Raw genomic sequence first — 18,634 nt, forward strand, 5'->3', positions numbered from 1 at the left:
CTGAGAATAGTGTTTGCTGTGGGTTTGTCATATATGGCCTTTATTATGTTGAAGTAGGTTCCCTGTATGCCCACTTTCTGGAGAGTTTTTATCATAAATGGATGTCAAATTTTGTCAGAAGCTTTTTCTGCATCTATTGAGATGATCATATGATTTTTATTCAGTTATTTTTTGGGGGGGGGCGCGGGGGCGGTACGCGGGCCTCTCACTGTTGTGGCCTCTCCCATTGCGGAGCACAGGCTCCGGACGCGCAGGCTCAGCGGCCATGGCTCACAGACCCAGCCGCTCTGCGGCATGTGCTATCTTCCCGGACCAGGGCATGAACCCGTGTCCCCTGCATTGGCAGGTGGACTCTCAACCACTGCGCCACCAGGGAAGCCCCTTCAAAGTTTTAATATGGTGTATCACACTGATTGATTTGTGTATTGAAGAATCCTTGCATCTCTGGGATAAATTCCACTTGATCGTGGTGTATTATGCTTTTAATGTGTTGTTGGAGTCTGTTTGCTAGTATTTTGTTGAGGATTTTTGCATCTACATTCATCAGTGATGTTGGTCCGTAATTTTCTTTTTTTGTGATATTTTGTCTGGTTTTGGTATATCAGGTGGTTGGTGGTTTCGTAGAATGAATTTGGGAGTGTTTCTCCCTTTGCAGTTTTTTGGAAGGGTTTGAGAAGGATCTCTGTTAGCTCTTCTGTAAATATTTGATAGAATTCACCTGTGAAGCCATATCTGGTCCTGGAGTTTTGTTTGGTGGAAGATTTTAAATGACGTTTTCAATTTTATTACTTGTGATAGGTCTGTTTATATTTTCTAACTCTTCCTGGTTCAGTATTGGAAAATTGTGCCTTTGCAAGAATTTGTCCATTTCTTCGTGGTTGTCCTTTTTATTGGCATATACATGTTTGTAGTAGTCTCTTATAATCCTTTGTATAATCCTTTGCATTGTCTGGTGTGATTTTTCTTTTTTCATTCCTAATTTTATTGATTTGTGTCCTCTCCCTGTTTTTCTCAATGAGTCTGGCTGAAGGTTTATCGATTTTATCTTCTCAGAAAACCAACTTTTAGTTTTATTGACCTTTGCTATTGTATTCTTCATTTCTATTTCATTTATTCCTGTTCTCATCTTTATGATTTCTTTCCTTCTCCTGACTTTGGGTTCTCTGGTTGCTTTACATGTAGGGTTAGATTGTTTATTTGATATTTTTCTTGTTTCTTGAGGTGAGATTGAATTGCTATAAACTTCCCTCTTAGAACTGCTTTTGCTGCATCCCATAGGTTTTGCGTTGTTGTGTTTTCTTTGTCATTTGTTTCTGTGTATTTTTTTATTTCTTCTTTGATTTCTTCAGTGATCTCTTGGTTATTTAGTAGCGCACTGTTTAGGCTCCATGTATTTATGTTTTTTAGTTTTTTTCCTGTAATTGATTTTCAGTCTCATAGCATTGTGGTCAGAAAAGATGCTTGGTACAGTTTCAGTTTTCTTAAATTTTCCAAGGCTTGATTTGTGACTCAAGATGTGATCTTCCTGGAGAATGTTCCGTGTGCACTTGAGAAGCAAGTGTGTTTTCACACCTTTGGGTGGAATATCCTATAGATATCAATTAAATTTATCTGGTCTGTCATGTCATTTAAAGCTTGTGTTTCCTTACTTAGTTTCTGTTTGGATAATCTGTGCATTGTTGTAAATGGTGTTAAAGTCTCCTAATATTATTGTGTTACTGTTAATTTCCTCTTTTATGGTTGATAGTATTTGCTTTATGTATTGAGGTGCTCCTTTGTTGGTGCATAAATATTTATAATTGGTATATCTTCTTCCTGGATCGATCCCTTGAGCATTATATAGTGTCCTTCCTTATCTCTTGTAACAGTCTTTATTTTAGAGTCTATTCTGATACAAGTATTGCAGCTCCAGCTTTCTTCTGATTTCCATTTGCGTGGAATCTTTTTCCATCCCTTCACTTTCAGTCTTTATGTGTCCCTAGGTGTGAAGTGGGTCTCTTGCAGACAGCATATATATGGGTCTTATTTTTGTATCCATTCAACCAGTCTGCGTCTTTTGGTGGGAGGTTTAATCCATTTACATTTAAGGTAGTTATCGATATGTATGTTCCTATTACCATTTTCTTAATTGTTTTGGGTTTGTTTTTGTAGGTGTTTTCCTTCTCTTGTGTTTCCTGCCTAGAGAAGTTCCTTTAGCATTTGTTGTAAAGCTGGTTTGGTGGTGCTGAATTTGCTTAGCTTTTGCTTTTTTGTAAAGGTTTTAGTTCCCCTGTGAAATGTGAATGAAATCCTTGCTGCGTAGAGTGCGGTAAGTTTTTCTCTTTCATCACTTTAAGTCTATCCTGCCTCTCCATTCTGGCCTGCAGAGTGTCTGCTGAAAAATCAGCTGATAACCTTATGGGGATTCCTTTGTATGTTATTTTTCACTTTTCCTTTGCTGCTTTTAATATTTTTTCTTTTTATTTAATTTTGATAGTTTGATTAATATGTGTCTAGGAGTGTTTTTTCTTGGATTTATCCTGTATGGGACCCTCTGCGCTTCCCTGACTTGATTGACTATTTTCTTTCCCATGTTAGGGAAGTTTTCCACTGTAATCTCTTCAAATATTTTCTCAGACCCTTTGCTTTTCTGTTCTTCTCTGGGACCCTTATGATTCGAATGTTGGCATGTTTAGTGTTGTCCCAGAGGTCTGTGAGATTGTTCTCAATTCTTTTCATTCTTTTTTCTTTATTCTGCTTCTCGGAAGTTATTTCCACCATTCTGTCTTCCAGCTCACTTACTCATTTTTCTGCCTCAGTTATTCTGTTATTGATTCCTTCTAGTGTATTTTTCATTTGTTATTTTGTTGTTCATCTCTGTTGGTTTGTTCTTTAGTCCTTCTAGATCATTATTAAACATTTCTTGTATTTTCTCAATCCGTGCCTCCATTCTATTTCTGAGATTCTGGGCCTTTATTGTCATTACTCTATATTCTTTTTTCAGGTTGGTTGCCTATTTCCTCTTCATTTATTTGGTCTTGTAGGTTTTTGTCGTCTAATTTTTTTTTTTTTTTTTGGATGGATGAGAATGTGTTCCTGTCTTACTGTTTGGCCTGAGGCTTCTAGAACTGGAGTTTGTAGGCTGTTGGGTGGAGCTGGGTCTTTGTACCGAGAGAGGATTTCTGGGAGACCTCACCCTGAGGAATATTCCTTGGAGTCTGAGGTTTTCTGTTAGTCCAGTGGTTCATACTCAATGCTTCTACTACAGGAGCTCTGGCTTGATCCCTGGCTCATGAACCAAGATCCCAGAAGCCACATGGGGCGGGGAAAAAAAAAAGAAATAAAGGAGCAGAAGAATAACAAATAGTAAAAAAATAAAATAAGATTAGATAACTAACAGATATGTTACAAAGAATTAAATAAAAATATAGATGACAAAATAACCGTAAGATAAAACAGAACCACAATAGTGAAAAAAAGAGGAGTAAAACCAAACAAAAAGCCGGAAAAGACCTTGGCTGTGGGGGGTGGGGCTTAGGCAGGGGCGGGGTTTAGGCTGTTGTGGGGAGTCTACGCTTAGGACCCACAGGGCCGAAAAAGGCCCTGGGGGGCTGTTGGGGGTGCGGCTTAGGCTCAGTGCAGGAAGAGGGTCCCAGGAGTGCCTCTGGCCTTGGAGGGCAGAGGACCAGGTCCAGGACCCAACAGGCTCATCACTGGGCCCAAGTGGGCATGGGAGACACTAGGTGTGTTCCCCCCGATCCTCCGATCCCAGAGGGCCCCTTCCCCTTGGGTTCTCTTCTTGCTCCTTCCTCCTATGCCCCCTGGGGCAGCTAGAGGGGGCCCCAGAAGGCAGAGGACCAGACCTGGAAGCCCAAGAGGGTTCCTGGAGCTGAGTGGGTGGGGGAGCGCCCGCTTCACCTCCTCTGGTCTGGTCCATGTAAATTTAGAGTAGTTATTGATATGTAGGGACTTACTATTGCCATATAACTGTTTTCTGGCTGTTTTGTAGTTCGTCTTGTTACTTTCTTATTCTTTCAGTATGTTTCTTTGAACTATTGATTTTCTGTGATAGTTTGCTATGATTTCCTGTCTTTATTTTTGTGAATCTACAGTTAGTCTTTGCTCTGTAGTTGCCATGAGACTTACATTAAACATCTTTTAGGTATAACAGTCTATTTTATGTGGTTGGCAACATCATGTCTATGCCTTACAAACACATTATCCTTTCATGCACTCCTTCAAGTGTTTAGAGTTGCAATTTGATTTTTATATTATATATTCTTCAACAGATTATAGTAGCCTGAGTAATTTTTGATACCTTTGACCTTTTTAATATAGTTAATTGGTTTAACACACCCTCATGTTACAGTATTAGAGTTTCACAATTTGACTATATATTTGCATTTACCAGTGTGTTGTATATTTTCATATGTTTTAATTACTAATTAGCATCCTTTCGTATCAGCCTGAAGAACTCCTTTCAGCATTTCTTTTAAGACAGGTCTGGTAGTGATGAATTCTCTCCTGTCTGTTTCTAAAGGATAAGTTGGCAGCTTTTCTGTTTTGACACTATGAGTATATTATTCTGCTTTTTTGCCCGGCCTATAATTGTGCTCAGAAATCTGTTGGTAGCCTAATGGGATTTTCTTGTAGGTTACAATATTTTTTTCTCTTGCTTCCTTTAGAACCTTTGATTTTTGACAGTTTGCTAGAATGTTTCTCAGATAAGAACATTTTGAACTGAAATAATGGGGGGGATATATATCTTCACGATTTTTGGATTCCAAGTCTCTCCCCAGGTTTGGGAAGTTCTTGGCCTTCCATTCATTCATTCATTCATTCATTGAATTATAGTTGGTTTACAATATTATATTAGTTTCAGGTGTACAGCATAGTGATTCAATATTAAACTTTTCTGTTCCCTTCTCCCTCTCTTTTCCTTTTGGATTTTCGGTGATTTGGATGTTGTTGTTGTTGTTAGCTTTATGGTATCTCTTTTCCTTTCATTGACTCTATCTCACTGATTCTGTATTCTATTTGGTCTGTTCTGATATTGGTGCTGTCTGTTGCATTTTTCATTTCATTTATTGAATTCTTCAGATCCAGAATTTCCCTATGACTCTTTTTATGATTTCTGTCTCTGTTAAATTTCACATTTGGATTGTGTTTTGTTTTATTTCATTGAATTGTTTTTCTGTATTTTCTTGTAGCTTATTGAGTTTCCTTAAATAGCTCATTTGAATTCTTTAATTAGTAAATATAGATGTCTGTGTCTTTGGGTTGGTTACTGGAAGATTATTGAAATCCTTTGGTGATTTTATGTTTCCTTGAGTTTTCAAGTTCCTTGGAATTTTGTGTTGCGGTTTTCATGTTGGCACAGTCACCTCCTCCACTTTTTAGCTAATTTCCTTCAGGGTGGAAATACGTTTAAGTCAGTCCTGCTACAGATTCTGAGGCTTTCTTAGACCTTGTATAGATAGGCCATACCTGATCCATGCTTCTAGCACTCTCTTGAGGCAGAATTCTTGAGCTTGTATGCATTCTCCTGATCCTGCAAAGCTGGGCCATGAAGTTTGGAAGTGATCCCGCTTTCCATGTTTTTAGAAGGAGTTGAGGGGTATGTTGTTAATTTGACTTTAAATGTTTGGTATTTACCAGTGAAGTCATTTGACCCTGGGGTTTTCTTTGTTGGGAAACTTTTGATTGCTTACTCATTACTCGTTCAGATTTCCTGTTTCTTCACGATTCAGCTTTGAAGTGTTTCATGTTTCTAGGAAATTATCTTTTTTTCCAGGTTATCCAATTTGTGGAAATTCAACTGTTTATATTAAATAATTACAGAGCAAATTATTTCTCTCCATTTCTATAGCATCAGTTGTAACATTTCCTCTTTCATTTCTGATGTTATTTGAGTCTTGTTAAAGGTTTGACAGTTTTGTTGATCTTTTCAAACAACTAGCTCATTTCATCCATTTTTCATATAGTATAAATTGAAGAGGTAAATAATTCACATGGTAACCACGAAGAAAAAACAATACGACATGAATAAAGGAACTGAGGTCATAAGAGTAGGACCCTAATACAATAGGCCTGTGGCCTTATTAAAAGAGGAATCTCTTTTTCTTTCTATCATATGAGAACACAGTGAGAAGGTAGCCACCTGCAAATCAGGAGGTGAGTCAATCACTAGGAATCTTTATCTTGTACTTGCCAACTTCCAGAGCTGTAAGAAATAAATTTATCTTTTTTAAGCCACCCATTTTGCTTTATTAATTTACGGTAGCCTGAACAGACTAATATAGCATCCAAAGAATACCTCTGTCCACTTCAGTGTTCTGAGTCAGGCATATAGACTCAGTCCCTCAGTCAGTCCCTCAGGTAGACCCACTGCAATGCTAGAACATTTGCTACACATTCCATTCTTGCCTTTCCCTCTCTAGGAAGAAGCTGAGAACTTTTTCCTGATTGTTCCTGCATTGTGCTAAGTGTAGGGGGTGGGAGTCCCCTCACATGTAAATGGAACAAATATTCTTACCTGCTTCATTGCAGCTCTTCTTGATTTTGCACTTGCTTGGGTTGCTACAGCTTCTTAACCAGTTTCTGGTATTATCATAAAGACAATTTAGTCTGTATATTGTTGTTAAATCAGTGTCTCTTGGTTGGGGAATGATGGCCTAAGGCTTCTGATTCCTTTGTCTTGTCAATGTTACTCAGTTCTATGATTTTAGTGCAGTCTTATGAAAGTACCAACAGTATTTATTGAAGAGAGAGAAAAATCCATCTTACAATTCATGTTGAATTTCAAGGAGCCCTGAATAATGTTTAAAATCTGTTTTAAAAGGCAAGGTTTGTTTTTTTTTTGTCTTGATTTGTCCTAACTTCAACATTTAGTACAAAGCCACACTAATGAAAGCGGCATGTGAGTAGCATAAAGACAGTCATATTGTCCAATGGAATAAAATAGAGAAATAAACCATTGTGTATATAGTCAAATGAGGCTCTGCAGGTGTGGCCACATTGCTCATGGGATGGACAAATTTCTTCATCCACAGTTGCAAGTAAACCTACACGTCCGCATGCAAAGCAGTGAAGTTGAATCCCTACCTTACTCCATATACAAAAGTTAACTTATGATGGATTAAGTATGTAAATGTAAGACGTAAAACTATAAAACTGCTAGAGGAAAACTAGGGATAAAGCTTTATGACATTTGACTTGGTATTGATTTGTTGGATATGACATCAAAAGCAGAAGCAGTAAAAGCAAAAACAGACAAATGGGATTATATAAATTTCTACTTGTCAAAGGATACATTCAATAAGAGGGAAAACAATGGGAGAAATTATTTGAAAATTTGTACCTAAGAAGGTGTTAATAAAAAGGGTTCGACAAGCCTCTTAGATAGCCTCATCCACCAGAGGGCAGACAGAAGAAGCAAGAAGAACTACAATCCTGCAGGCTGTGGAACAAAAATCACATTCACAGAAAGGCAGACAAGATGAAAAGGCAGAGGACTGTGTACCAGATGAAGGAACAAGATAAAACCCCGGGAAAACAACTAAATGAAGCAGAGATAGGCAACCTTCCAGAAAAAGAATTCAGAATAATGATAGTGAAGATGATCCAGGACCTCGGAAAAAGAATGGAGGCAAAGATCGAGAAGATGCAAGAAATGTTTAACAAAGACCTAGAAGAATTAAAGAACAAACAAACAGAGATGAACAATATAATAACTGAAATGAAAAGTACACTAGAAGGAATCAATAGCAGAATAACAGGCAGAAGAAGAACAGATGAATAACTTGGAAGACAAAATGGTAGAATTCACTGCTGCGGAACAAAATAAAGAAAAAAGAATGAAAAGAAATGAAGACAGCATAAGAGACCTCTGGGACAACATTAAACGCACCGACATTCGCATTATAGGGGTCCCAGAAGGAAAAGAGAGAGAGAAAGGACCCAGGAAGATATTTGAAGAGATTACAGTCGAAAACTTCCCTAACATGGGAAAGGAAATAGCCACCCAAGTCCAGGAAACAGAGAGAGTCCCATACCAGATAAACCCAAGGAGAAACATGCCGAGACACATAGTAATCAAATGGGCAAAAATTAAAGACAAAGAAAAATTATTGAAAGCAGCAAGGGAAAAACAACAAATAACATACAAGGGAACTCCCATAAGGTTAACAGCTGATTTCTCAGCAGAAACTCTACAAGCCAGAAGGGAGTGGCATGATATACTTAAAGTGAAGAAAGGGAAGAACCTACAACCAAGATTACTCTACCCAGCAAGGATCTCATTCAGACTCGATGGAGAAATCAAAAGCTTTACAGAGAAGCAAAAGCTAAGAGAATTCAGCACCACCAAACCAGCTCTACAACAAATGCTAAAGGAACTTCTCTAAGTGGGAAACACAAGAGAAGACAAGGACCTACAAAAACAAACCCAAAACAATTAAGAAAATGGTAATATCGATAATTATCTTAAATGTGAATGGATGAAATGCTCCAACCAAAAGACACAGGCTTGCTGAATGGATACAAAAACAAGGGCAATATATATGCTGTCTACAAGAGACCCACTTCAGACCTAGGGACACATACAGACTGAAAGTGAGGGAATGGAAATGATATTCCATGCAAATGGAAATCAAAAGAAAGCTGGAGTAGCAATACTCATATCAGGAAAAATAGACTTTAAAATAACAAATGTTAAAAGAAACAAGGAGGGACACTACATAATGATCAAGGGATCAATCCAAGAAGAAAATATAACAATTACAAATATATATGCATCCAACATAGGAGCACCTCAATACATAAGGCAACTGCTAACAGCTGTAAAAGAGGAAATCGCCAGTAACACAATCATAGTGGGGGACTTTAACACCTCACACCAATGGACAGATCATCCAGACAGAAAATTAATAAGGAAACACAAGACACAATAGACCAGATAGAATTAATTGATATTTATAGGATATTCCATCCAAAAACAGCAGATTACACTTTCTTTTCAAGTGCGCCCGGAAGATTCTCCAGGATAGATCACACCTTGGGTCACAAATCAAGCCTCAGTAAATTTAAGAAAATTGAATTCATATCAAGCATCTTTTCTGACCACAAGGCTATGAGATTAGAAATGAATTACAGGGGAAAAAAGTCAAAAACACAAACACATGGATGCTAAACAAGACGTTACTAAATAACCAAGAGATCACTGAAGAAATCAAAGGGCAAATCCAAAAATACCTAGAGACAAATGACAATGAAAACACGATCCAAAACCTATGGGATGCAGCAAAAGCAGTTCTAAGAGGGAAGTTTATAGCTATACAAGCCTACCTCAAGAAACAAGAAACCCCTCAAGTAAACAATCTAACCTTACACCTAAAGGAAATAGAGAAAGAAGAACAAACAAAACCCAAAGTTAGCAGAAGGAAAGAAATCATAAAGATCGGAGCAGAAATAAATGAAATAGAAGCAAAGAAAACAATAGCAAAGGTCAATAAAACTAAAAGCTGGTTCTTTGAGAAGACAAACAAAATTGATAAACCATTAGCCAGACTCATCAAGAAAAAGAGGGAGAGAACTCAAATCAATAAATTTAGAAATGAAAAAGGAGAAGTTATAACAGACACCGCAGAAATACAAAGCATCCTAAGAGTTACTAAAAGCAACTCTATGCCAATAAAATGGAAAACCTGAAAGCAATGGACAAATTCTTACAAAGGTATAACCTTCCAAGACTGAACCAGGAAGAAATAGAAAATATGAACATACCAATCACAAGTGATGACATTGAAACTGTGATTAAAAATCTTCCAACAAACAAAAGTCCAGGACCAGATGGCTTCACAGGTGAATTCCGTCAAACATTTAGAGAAGAGCTAACACCCATCCTTCTCAAACTCTTCCAAAAAATTGCAGAGGAAGGAACACTCCCAATTTCATTCTACAAGGCCACCATCACCCTGATATCAAAGCCAGACAGAAATACTACAAAAAGAGAAAATTACAGACCAATATCTCTGATGAACATAGATGCAGAAATCCTCAACAAAATACTAGCAAACAGAATCCAACAGCACATTAAAAGGATCATACACCATGATCAAGTGGGAGTTATCCCAGGGATGCAAAGGATTCTTCAGTATACGCAAATAAATCAATCAGTGTGATACACCGTATTAACAAATTAAGGAATAAAAACCATATGATCATCTGGATAGATGCAGAAAAAGCTTTTGACAAAATTCAACACCAATTTATGATAAAAACTCTCCAGAAAGTGGGCATAGAAGGAACTACCTCAGCATAATAAAGCCCATGTATGACAGACCGACAGCAAACAACATTCTCAGTGGTGAAAAACTGAAAGCATTTCCACTAAGATCAGGAACAAGACAAGGTTGTCCACTCTCACCACTCTTATTCAACATAGTTTTGGAAGTTTTAGCCACAGCCATCAGAGAATAAAAGTAAATAAAAGGAGTCCAAGTTGGAAAAGAAGAAGTAAAGCTGTCACTGTTTGCAGATGACATGATACTATATGTAGAGAATCCTAAAGATGCTTCCAGAAAACTACTAGAGCTAATCAATGAATTTGGTAAAGTAGCAGGATACAAAATGAATGCACAGAAATCTCTGTCATTCCTATACACTAAATGATGAAAAATCTGAAAGTGAAAGAAATCAAGAAAACACTCCTGTTTACCATTGCAAGAAAAAGAATAAAATATCTAGGAATAAACCTACCTAAGGAGACAAAAGACCTGTATGCAGAAAATTATAAGACACTGATGAAAGAAATTAAAGATAATACAATTAGATGGAGAGATATACCATGTTCTTGGATTGGAAGAATCAACATTGTGAAAATGACTCTACTACCCAAAGCAATCTACAGATTCAATGCAATCCCTATCAAACTACCACTGGCATTTTTCACAGAACTAGAACAAAAAATTTCACACTTTGTATGAAAACAGAAAAACCCCCGAATAGCCAAAGCAATCTTGAGAACGAAAAATGGAGCTGGAGGAATCAGGGTCTCTGACTTCAGACTATACTACAAAGCTACAGTAATCAAGAGAGTATGGTACTGCCAAACAAAAACAGAAAGATAGATGAATGGAACAGGAAAGAAAGCCCAGAGATAAACCCATGCACGTATGGTCACCTTATTTTTGATAAAGGAGGCAAGAACATACAATGAAGAAAAGATAACCTCTTCAATAAGTGGTGCTGGGAAAACTGGACAGCTACATGTAAAAGAATGAGATTAGAACACTCCCTAACACTATACACAAAAATAAACTCCAAATGGATTAGAGACCTAAATGTAAGACCGGACACTATAAATGTCTTAGAGGAAAACATAGGAAGAGCAATCTTTGACATGAATCACAGCAAGATCTTTTTTGATCAACCTCCTAGAGTAATGCAAATAAAAATAAACAAATGGGACCTAATGAAACTTAAAAGTTTTTGCACAGCAAAGGAAACCATAAACAAGACAAAAGGATAGCCCTTGGAATGGGAGAAAATATTTGCAAATGAAGCCACTGACAAAGGATCAATCTCCAAAATTTACAAGCGGCTCCTGCATCTCAATATGACAAAAATAAACAAGTCAATCCAAAAATGGACAGAAGACCTAAATAGACATTTCTCCAAAGAAGATATACAGATTGCCAACAAACACATGAAAGAATGCTCAACATCACTAATCATTAGAGAAATGCAAATCAAAACTACAATGAGGTATCATCTCACACCAGTCAGAATGGCCATCATCAAAAAATCTACAAACAATAACTGCTGGAGAGGGTGTGGAGAAAAGGGAACACTCTTGCACTGCTGGTGGGAATGTGAATTGGTTCAGCCACTGTGGAGAACAGTATGGAGGTTCCTTAAAAAACTACAAATAGAACTACCATATGACCCAGCCATCCCACTACTGGGCATATACCCTGAGAAAACCATAGTTCAAAAAGAGTCATGCACCAAAATGTTCATTGCAGCTCTATTTACAATAGCCAGGAGATGAAAACAACCTAAGTGCCCATAATTGGATGAATGGATAAAGAAGATGTGGCACATATATACGATGGAATATTACTCAGCCATAAAAAGAGACGAAATTGAGCTATTTGTAATGAGGTGGATGGATCTAGAGACTCATACAGAGTGAAGAAAGTCAGAAAGAGAAAGACAAATATCGTATATTAATGCATATATGTGGAACCTAGAAAAATGGTACAGATGAACTGGTTTGTAGGGCAGGAATTGAGACACAGATGTAGAGAACAAACATATGGACACCAAGGTGGGAAAGCAGCACGGGGGATGGGGGTGGTGGTGGGATGAATTGGGAGACTGGGATTGACATGTATATATGTATAAAATGGATAAGTAATAAAGGACTTGCTGTATAAAAAAATATAATAAAATTCAAAAATTGAAAGAAAAAAGGCATTCTGTAAGTAGTTACCCTCGTAGGATTGATTGTGGTTTCTAAGTTGATAAGTGTGTGTATTTGTGTGTTCATGTGTGCACGTGTGTGCTTGTTCAGCCCAGTTAGGGATGCGTCAGTGATGGACTCTAATTTTGTTGTTCTGATTTTATAATATTATTGTTTACTGTTGTTTTTAAAAACCTTGATCATTTCCACTTTAGTTATTGGCCTTTCAGTTTTTTTCTTTCCAAAAGTCAGTAACTAAATTATTTCACTGTTCAAAACCAATAAAAAGTAAGATACAGTTCAGTTCAGGGCAACGAGACATTATTTTGACCACTTTTTTTCCCCCCCGAATTTATGTAGCTTTCCACTGTGTCCAGCAGAAGAAACTTTCTGCTCCATGAGGTATGCTTGGCCTCCATAATCCTTCTCCACACTTTATGCCTCTTCTCAGTAATTGCAAGCTCCTACTCCAACGTTCAGTACCAGCCTTTGTTTTGGGGCCTCCTCTTGCACATTATTGGCAATTTGCACTATTGTTTCTTCTTAATTTTCTGTGTGTTTATTTCTTCTCCTCAGATGGCTTATTAGAGTCAAGGCGTAAAACATTGGTCAGTCGTACAACACCCCGGTAGGTTAGTCCCTGAAATAATCAAGGGTTATATGAATAAATAGTAGTGCTAAGTTTTAAGACACTGAACTCTTTAATCATTTCTTTAAATCACTGTGTTCAAAAAATATATGATCTTCAAGTCCCAATAGTACAGAGTACAGACCTGTGTTGGCTTTGTGTACAACCTGATGTCATAACCCACATCCTCAGACCTGGCCCCATCCCCAACATGGTCACAATTTATTGGCCTGAGGACCAAGTTTGTGCTTGTGTCCACGAAAAGCTACCAAGAGGCAATGTACTAGGGCTCTCCTCACAGTTATAAAATAAGCAAAATTGAAATGTTTGTGGTATTCTATAGTTTCAAATTACTACCCATTCAGGTTGGGAATGCAGGCAATGTTTCATTCCCTAGTGCAAATGGATGGAGGACTCTGTATCCTCATGAGAACTCATCGTAATGACTCTGGTTCTGGGCTGACTCTGGACCCTGTTTCTTCTCTCCCCTTCAGTCACTGAGGTTCTGAGGCAGAGAGTTCATCATTAATGTCTATAAGTTCCTAGAGCCCAGCTTCCAAGAGAAATTTTCACTGATACTGATATTTGTACCCTGGTTCTTTTTAAAATGGAGTAGGTATTTTAAAAAATTGTGTAACAATTGATACTTCTATTGGCTTCCATAACGATGGGATTTTTTTCTCTCTGATTTATCGTTATACAGTCTGTCATTAGTTAAATTCCTTCAAAATATTTTCATCTTTGTCTTGAATTAGGTCTTGGACTAAAATAGATTTTCATTTGAGAATTATTTCTGAAATTGTTTGTTCACCTGTCTTATAAATGACTGATACAGAACTAACAGTAATTTATCATTTCATCTTGGGTCAGTTATCATGCCTCAGTTTCCCTTTGTGTAGAATGGTTTGAAAGTACATACTTTCTTGGTGAAATATTCCATGTAGGAGGTTTATCACACATAGTACACACACCGTATTTTGCTTATTGTTAAATGAAACTACTCCAGAAGCAAGTATGTGTACACAAGGTTAATCCCACTGCACATCTCTTCCTAGGCCTCTTCATGATGCAGTTGAGAGTGATTTCTTGGATATTGTTCGCCTGCTTCTCTCCTATGGTGCTGACCCCACTTTGGCTACATATTCCGGTAGAACTGTCATGAGTATGACTCACAGCAAACTTATGGAAATGTTTCTGGCAGGTAGGTAACTTCAAAGAATAGGAATGACAAAGTTTAACAAATGTTTTAAATTAAAAATTAGATGGTAATTTGCAACACTTCTAATTTCTCTAGATCCTCACTCTCACTGTTTTTTGTTCTAATTGATGTGAGGTGGTATCTTACTATAGATTTTATTTGCTAATTAATGAAAACGTGCTTATTGGCCATTTATAGATCTTCTTTGGAGAGATGTTTATTCAGGTTCTTTGCCCATTTTAATATTAGTTTATTTGTTTTTTGTTGACTTGCAGGAGTTCCTTTTATATTCTGGCTATAAACCCGTATCAGACTTGCAGTATTTTCTCCCGTTCTGTAGATTGTCTTTTCACTGTATTTCCTTTGATACGGAGAAATTTTTTAGTTTGACGTAGTCAGATTTATCTGATTTTGCTCTTGTTGCCTGTGTTTTGGTGTCATATCCAAGAAATGTTGGTCAAATTCAATTTCCTGAACCTTTCCTCCTATGTTTTTATGGTGTTAGGTCTTATTTATTATATCCATTTTGAGTTAATTTTTGCATTTGGTGTAAGGTAAGGGTCCAGCTTCATTCTTTTCCCAGCATCATTTTTTTGTTGCTGTCGTTTTGTTTTCTTGGCCACACCACATGGCTCGTGGGATCTTAGTTCCCTGACCATGGATTGAATCAGGGCCACCGCAGTGAAATCACGAAGTCCTAACCACTAGACCGTCAGGTAGTTCCCGCAGCACCCTTTGTTGAAGAGGCTTTCTCCACGTGTAGCCTTGGCACTCTTGTCAAAGATTATTTGACAGTGTATTGTCTTTATGCCAGTGCTGTATTGTTTTGATTACTTTGTTTTGTGGTGTGTTTTGAAATCAGGGAGTGTGAGGCCACCAACTTTGTTCTTTTTCAAGATTACTTAGGCTATTCAGAATCCCTCGAGATTCCACGTGAATTTAGAATAGACTTCTCTAATTTTGCAAAAATATAAAAAAAAGGCTGGGATTTTGAGAAAGATTGCCTTGAATCTGTAGACTGCATTGGGTAGTATGGACATTTTAACAATAAAGTCTGCTTAATCTGTGAACATGGGATATCTTTCCATTTATCTGAATCTTCTTAGATTCCTTTTAGCTAAGTTTTGTAGATTTTAGTGTACAAGTCTTTGTCTCTTTGTGTTTTGTTTTTACATCTTTATTGGAGTATAATAACTTCACAGTGTTGTGTTAGTTTCTGCTTTATAACAAAGTGAATCAGTTATACATATACACATGTTCCCATATCTCTTCCCTCTTGCATCTCTCTCCCTCCCACCCTCCCTATCCCACCCCTCTAGGTGGTCACAAAGCACTGAGCTGATCTCCCTGTGCTATGTGGCTGCTTCCCACTAGCTAGCTATTTTACGTTTCGTAGTGTATATATGTCCATGCCACTCTCTCACTTTGTCACAGCTCGCCCTTCCCCCTCCCCATAACCTCAAGTCCATTCTCTAGTAGGTCTGTGTCTTTATTCCTGTCTTACCCCTAGGTTCTTCAGAACCATTTTTTTTAAGATGTCCCTTCGTTATTAAGTTTATTCTTAAGTATTTTTTCAATGCTACTGTGAGATTGTTTTATTTCCCTTTTGAATTGTTTATTGTTAGTATATAAAATTGCAACTCATTTTTGTATGTTGACTATCATGCAACTCTCCTGAAATCATTTATTACTTCTAACATTTTTTTAAAAACCTTTTTATTTTGTCATCTCTCTAGATTATTTAAAGGACCTACAGGGTCACAATGATGATAAACTTGGTGGCCCTTGGGAGTTCTATGGAAGCTCTGTATGTGGTGAGAAACATTTTTCCTCCACATTTTTCTTTCAGCGGGAAGTGAATGAGTTACAGAATATTTCTCTCTGGTATGGGTGAGGGGATGATGGGTGATGGGTATTGTAAGCAGGGATCATTAGGAAATTATCTGTTTTTATTCAGAATTGTTTAATTATTGAGAGCTGAAATGTGGTAGAGCCTACTGACTCCTTTCTTTCTTTTTACCTGCATTAGAACCAGATAAAAAGGCTGGACTTAATGTTTTGACAGATCCTCCAGGACCAGAGGATGAGGATGATGAGGATAAGGCTTTCAGCGATGTGTTTGAATTTGAATTTTCAGATAGTCCTCTCTTACCTTGTTATAACATCCAAGTGTCTGTTGCTCAGAGGTAAGGATGTATATATCATGTAGTTGAAAAATAGCTTGCAGTAGTTTTCTTGGGGAAGCAGGACCTAAAACCCCTTTTAAGCAGATGAGGGTGGGTGAATGATTTCTAATTCTCCATGAACCTCACTTAATGAAAATTTCTGGAAAAGATTAATTATACACAGTGGGGATCAGATTCATAGCACAGTATAAACTATCCTCAATAGTTTATTGAGGATAAACTATTGAACACCACCAAGGCAAATAAGACGCTGGGCCCAAAGTGTTGAAGCTGTCATTCAGTGGAATTTCACAGAATAGTTGCTCCCTTGGAGACTTTGGTCACGAAATCTTTGGGAAAGAGTCCTAGGAGCTCCCAACATAGGGGACTCCTTAGGCACACGAAGTGTGTAACAGTGTATTGATAATCTGCCTTCTCGTGTAGGATTAGAAAAATCATTTATTCATGGGCTTTTATATATCGTATACACATAAGAGATTAATCCTTTGCTGTGTAAACAAAGGTACTTAATAAATAAAAGTATATATGCCATTAAAACAGTGAAATTTTATAGTAACAGAAAACATAAAGTTGTGTTGCACTGTGCATGTAAGGAATGTTACAGTTTGCTTCTAAAAACCATCAATCCCGAAAGAGATGAAATTTAGTGTGTGGCATGTGTGAAAAGAAATGTGGTGTAATGTGTGTTTAAAATGTATTCTATTGTGGGGGTAGGAGGAGGGATCAGAAAAGGTGTTTGTAATCAATCCTCTTGGGTTGGGATACAGACTTCCCTCAGTGAATATAGTGGAACACACAGAGAGTTATAACTTGAATTGTGGTAAGAGCTGAGTGAATAGGAATTAACCCATTTGTTAGCAGTGAGAGCAGTGAAAACACATTTGATGAATCTCATTAAGATGTTCCTTCTGCTTTCTAAAAATCAGATGGCCTTCTCTAGATGTTCTCTTAAAACCAGATGAGTTCTGAGTTACTCATACTAGAAGTAAATACTTTCCCTTACTTTGATAAGAGAGCATTGGTCAATGATGGGTATAGTTAGAAAAAGCTATTGGCTCTTGTTATGGCTGTAGATGGGTTTATTCAGGATAGTAGTCAGTAATTTTTGCCAGAAACTTGAACCACTTTCTTTTTTATTTTGTAGGCCACGAAACTGGTTATTGCTTTCAGATGTGCTTAAAAAATTGAAAACGTCCTCCTGTGTATTCCGCTGCAATTTTCCCAATATTGAAATTGTCACAGTCGCAGAGTCAGAGTTTTACAGGCAGGTTTCTGCAAGTCTCTTGTTCTCTTGCCCCAAAGACCTGGAAGCCTTCAATCCTGAAAGCAAAGAGCTACTAGATTTGGTTGAATTATCAAATGAACTTCAGACTCTGCTCGGCCCCTCTGTGGAGTGGTTAAATCCCAGTGATGTGGCCCTGGAAGACCACTGAGCAGTTTAGTTTCACTGTATACAAAATGTGTTGTGGTGTTAATCCTGTGCATTATTGTTTAAATACAGCTTTGTCTGTAAAGAAGGGACATTATTACATATGAAAATATATATCTGCTTTATCTAAAACACAATTTGGAAAACGTACAAGATTGTCTTTCTTTTTAGTTTTTATGAAGTTGAAGTGTTTTACCATTTTATTATTATTATTTTTTTACATCTTTATTGGAGTATAATTGCTTTACAATGGTGTGTTAGTTTCTGCTGTATAACAAAGTGAATCAGTTATACATATACATATGTTCCCATATCTCCTCCCTCTTGCATCTCCCTCCCTCCCACCCTCCCTATCCCACCCCTCTAGGTGGCTGCTTCCCACTAGTTATCTGTTTTACGTTTGGTAGTGTATGTATGTCCATGCCACTCTCTTACTTTGTCCCAGCTTTTTGTTGTTGTTTTTATACAGCAGGTTCTTATTAGTTATCCATTTTATACATATTACTGTATATATGTCAATCCCAATCTCCCATTCATCCCACCCCCCTCCCCCCAGCCCTGCTTTCCCACCTTGGTGTCCATATGTTTGTTCTCTACATCTGTGTCTCTATTTCTGCCTTGCAAACTGGCTCACCTGTACCATTTTTCTAGATTCCACATATATGCGATGATAAAAATAGGTTTCACTACATGCAGGAAAGTAAGCTGTTAATTCTACTGGATGCTTTCCCATGCTTTTCTCTCAATT

The 18,634-nt window shown here is 37.4% G+C and overlaps 1 protein-coding gene across 1 annotated transcript in view; it reads left to right on the top strand.

Annotated features, from left to right (window-relative positions):
* Window positions 1–17,890, top strand: part of LOC309817711 (BCL-6 corepressor-like) — a gene marked incomplete at both ends in the record, with an annotated part of 59,778 nt that extends 41,888 nt beyond the window's left edge. The window contains 4 exon segments of the mRNA XM_082646973.1: window positions 14,129–14,274; window positions 16,008–16,085; window positions 16,301–16,457; window positions 17,602–17,890. Coding sequence (XP_082503099.1) covers window positions 14,129–14,274; window positions 16,008–16,085; window positions 16,301–16,457; window positions 17,602–17,890 — 670 coding nt within the window.
* Between the last annotated feature and the right edge of the window lie 744 nt (window positions 17,891–18,634).

Source organism: Grampus griseus (genome assembly GCF_964374135.1).
Source record: "Grampus griseus genome assembly, chromosome: Y".
Lineage (NCBI taxonomy): Eukaryota > Metazoa > Chordata > Mammalia > Artiodactyla > Delphinidae > Grampus > Grampus griseus.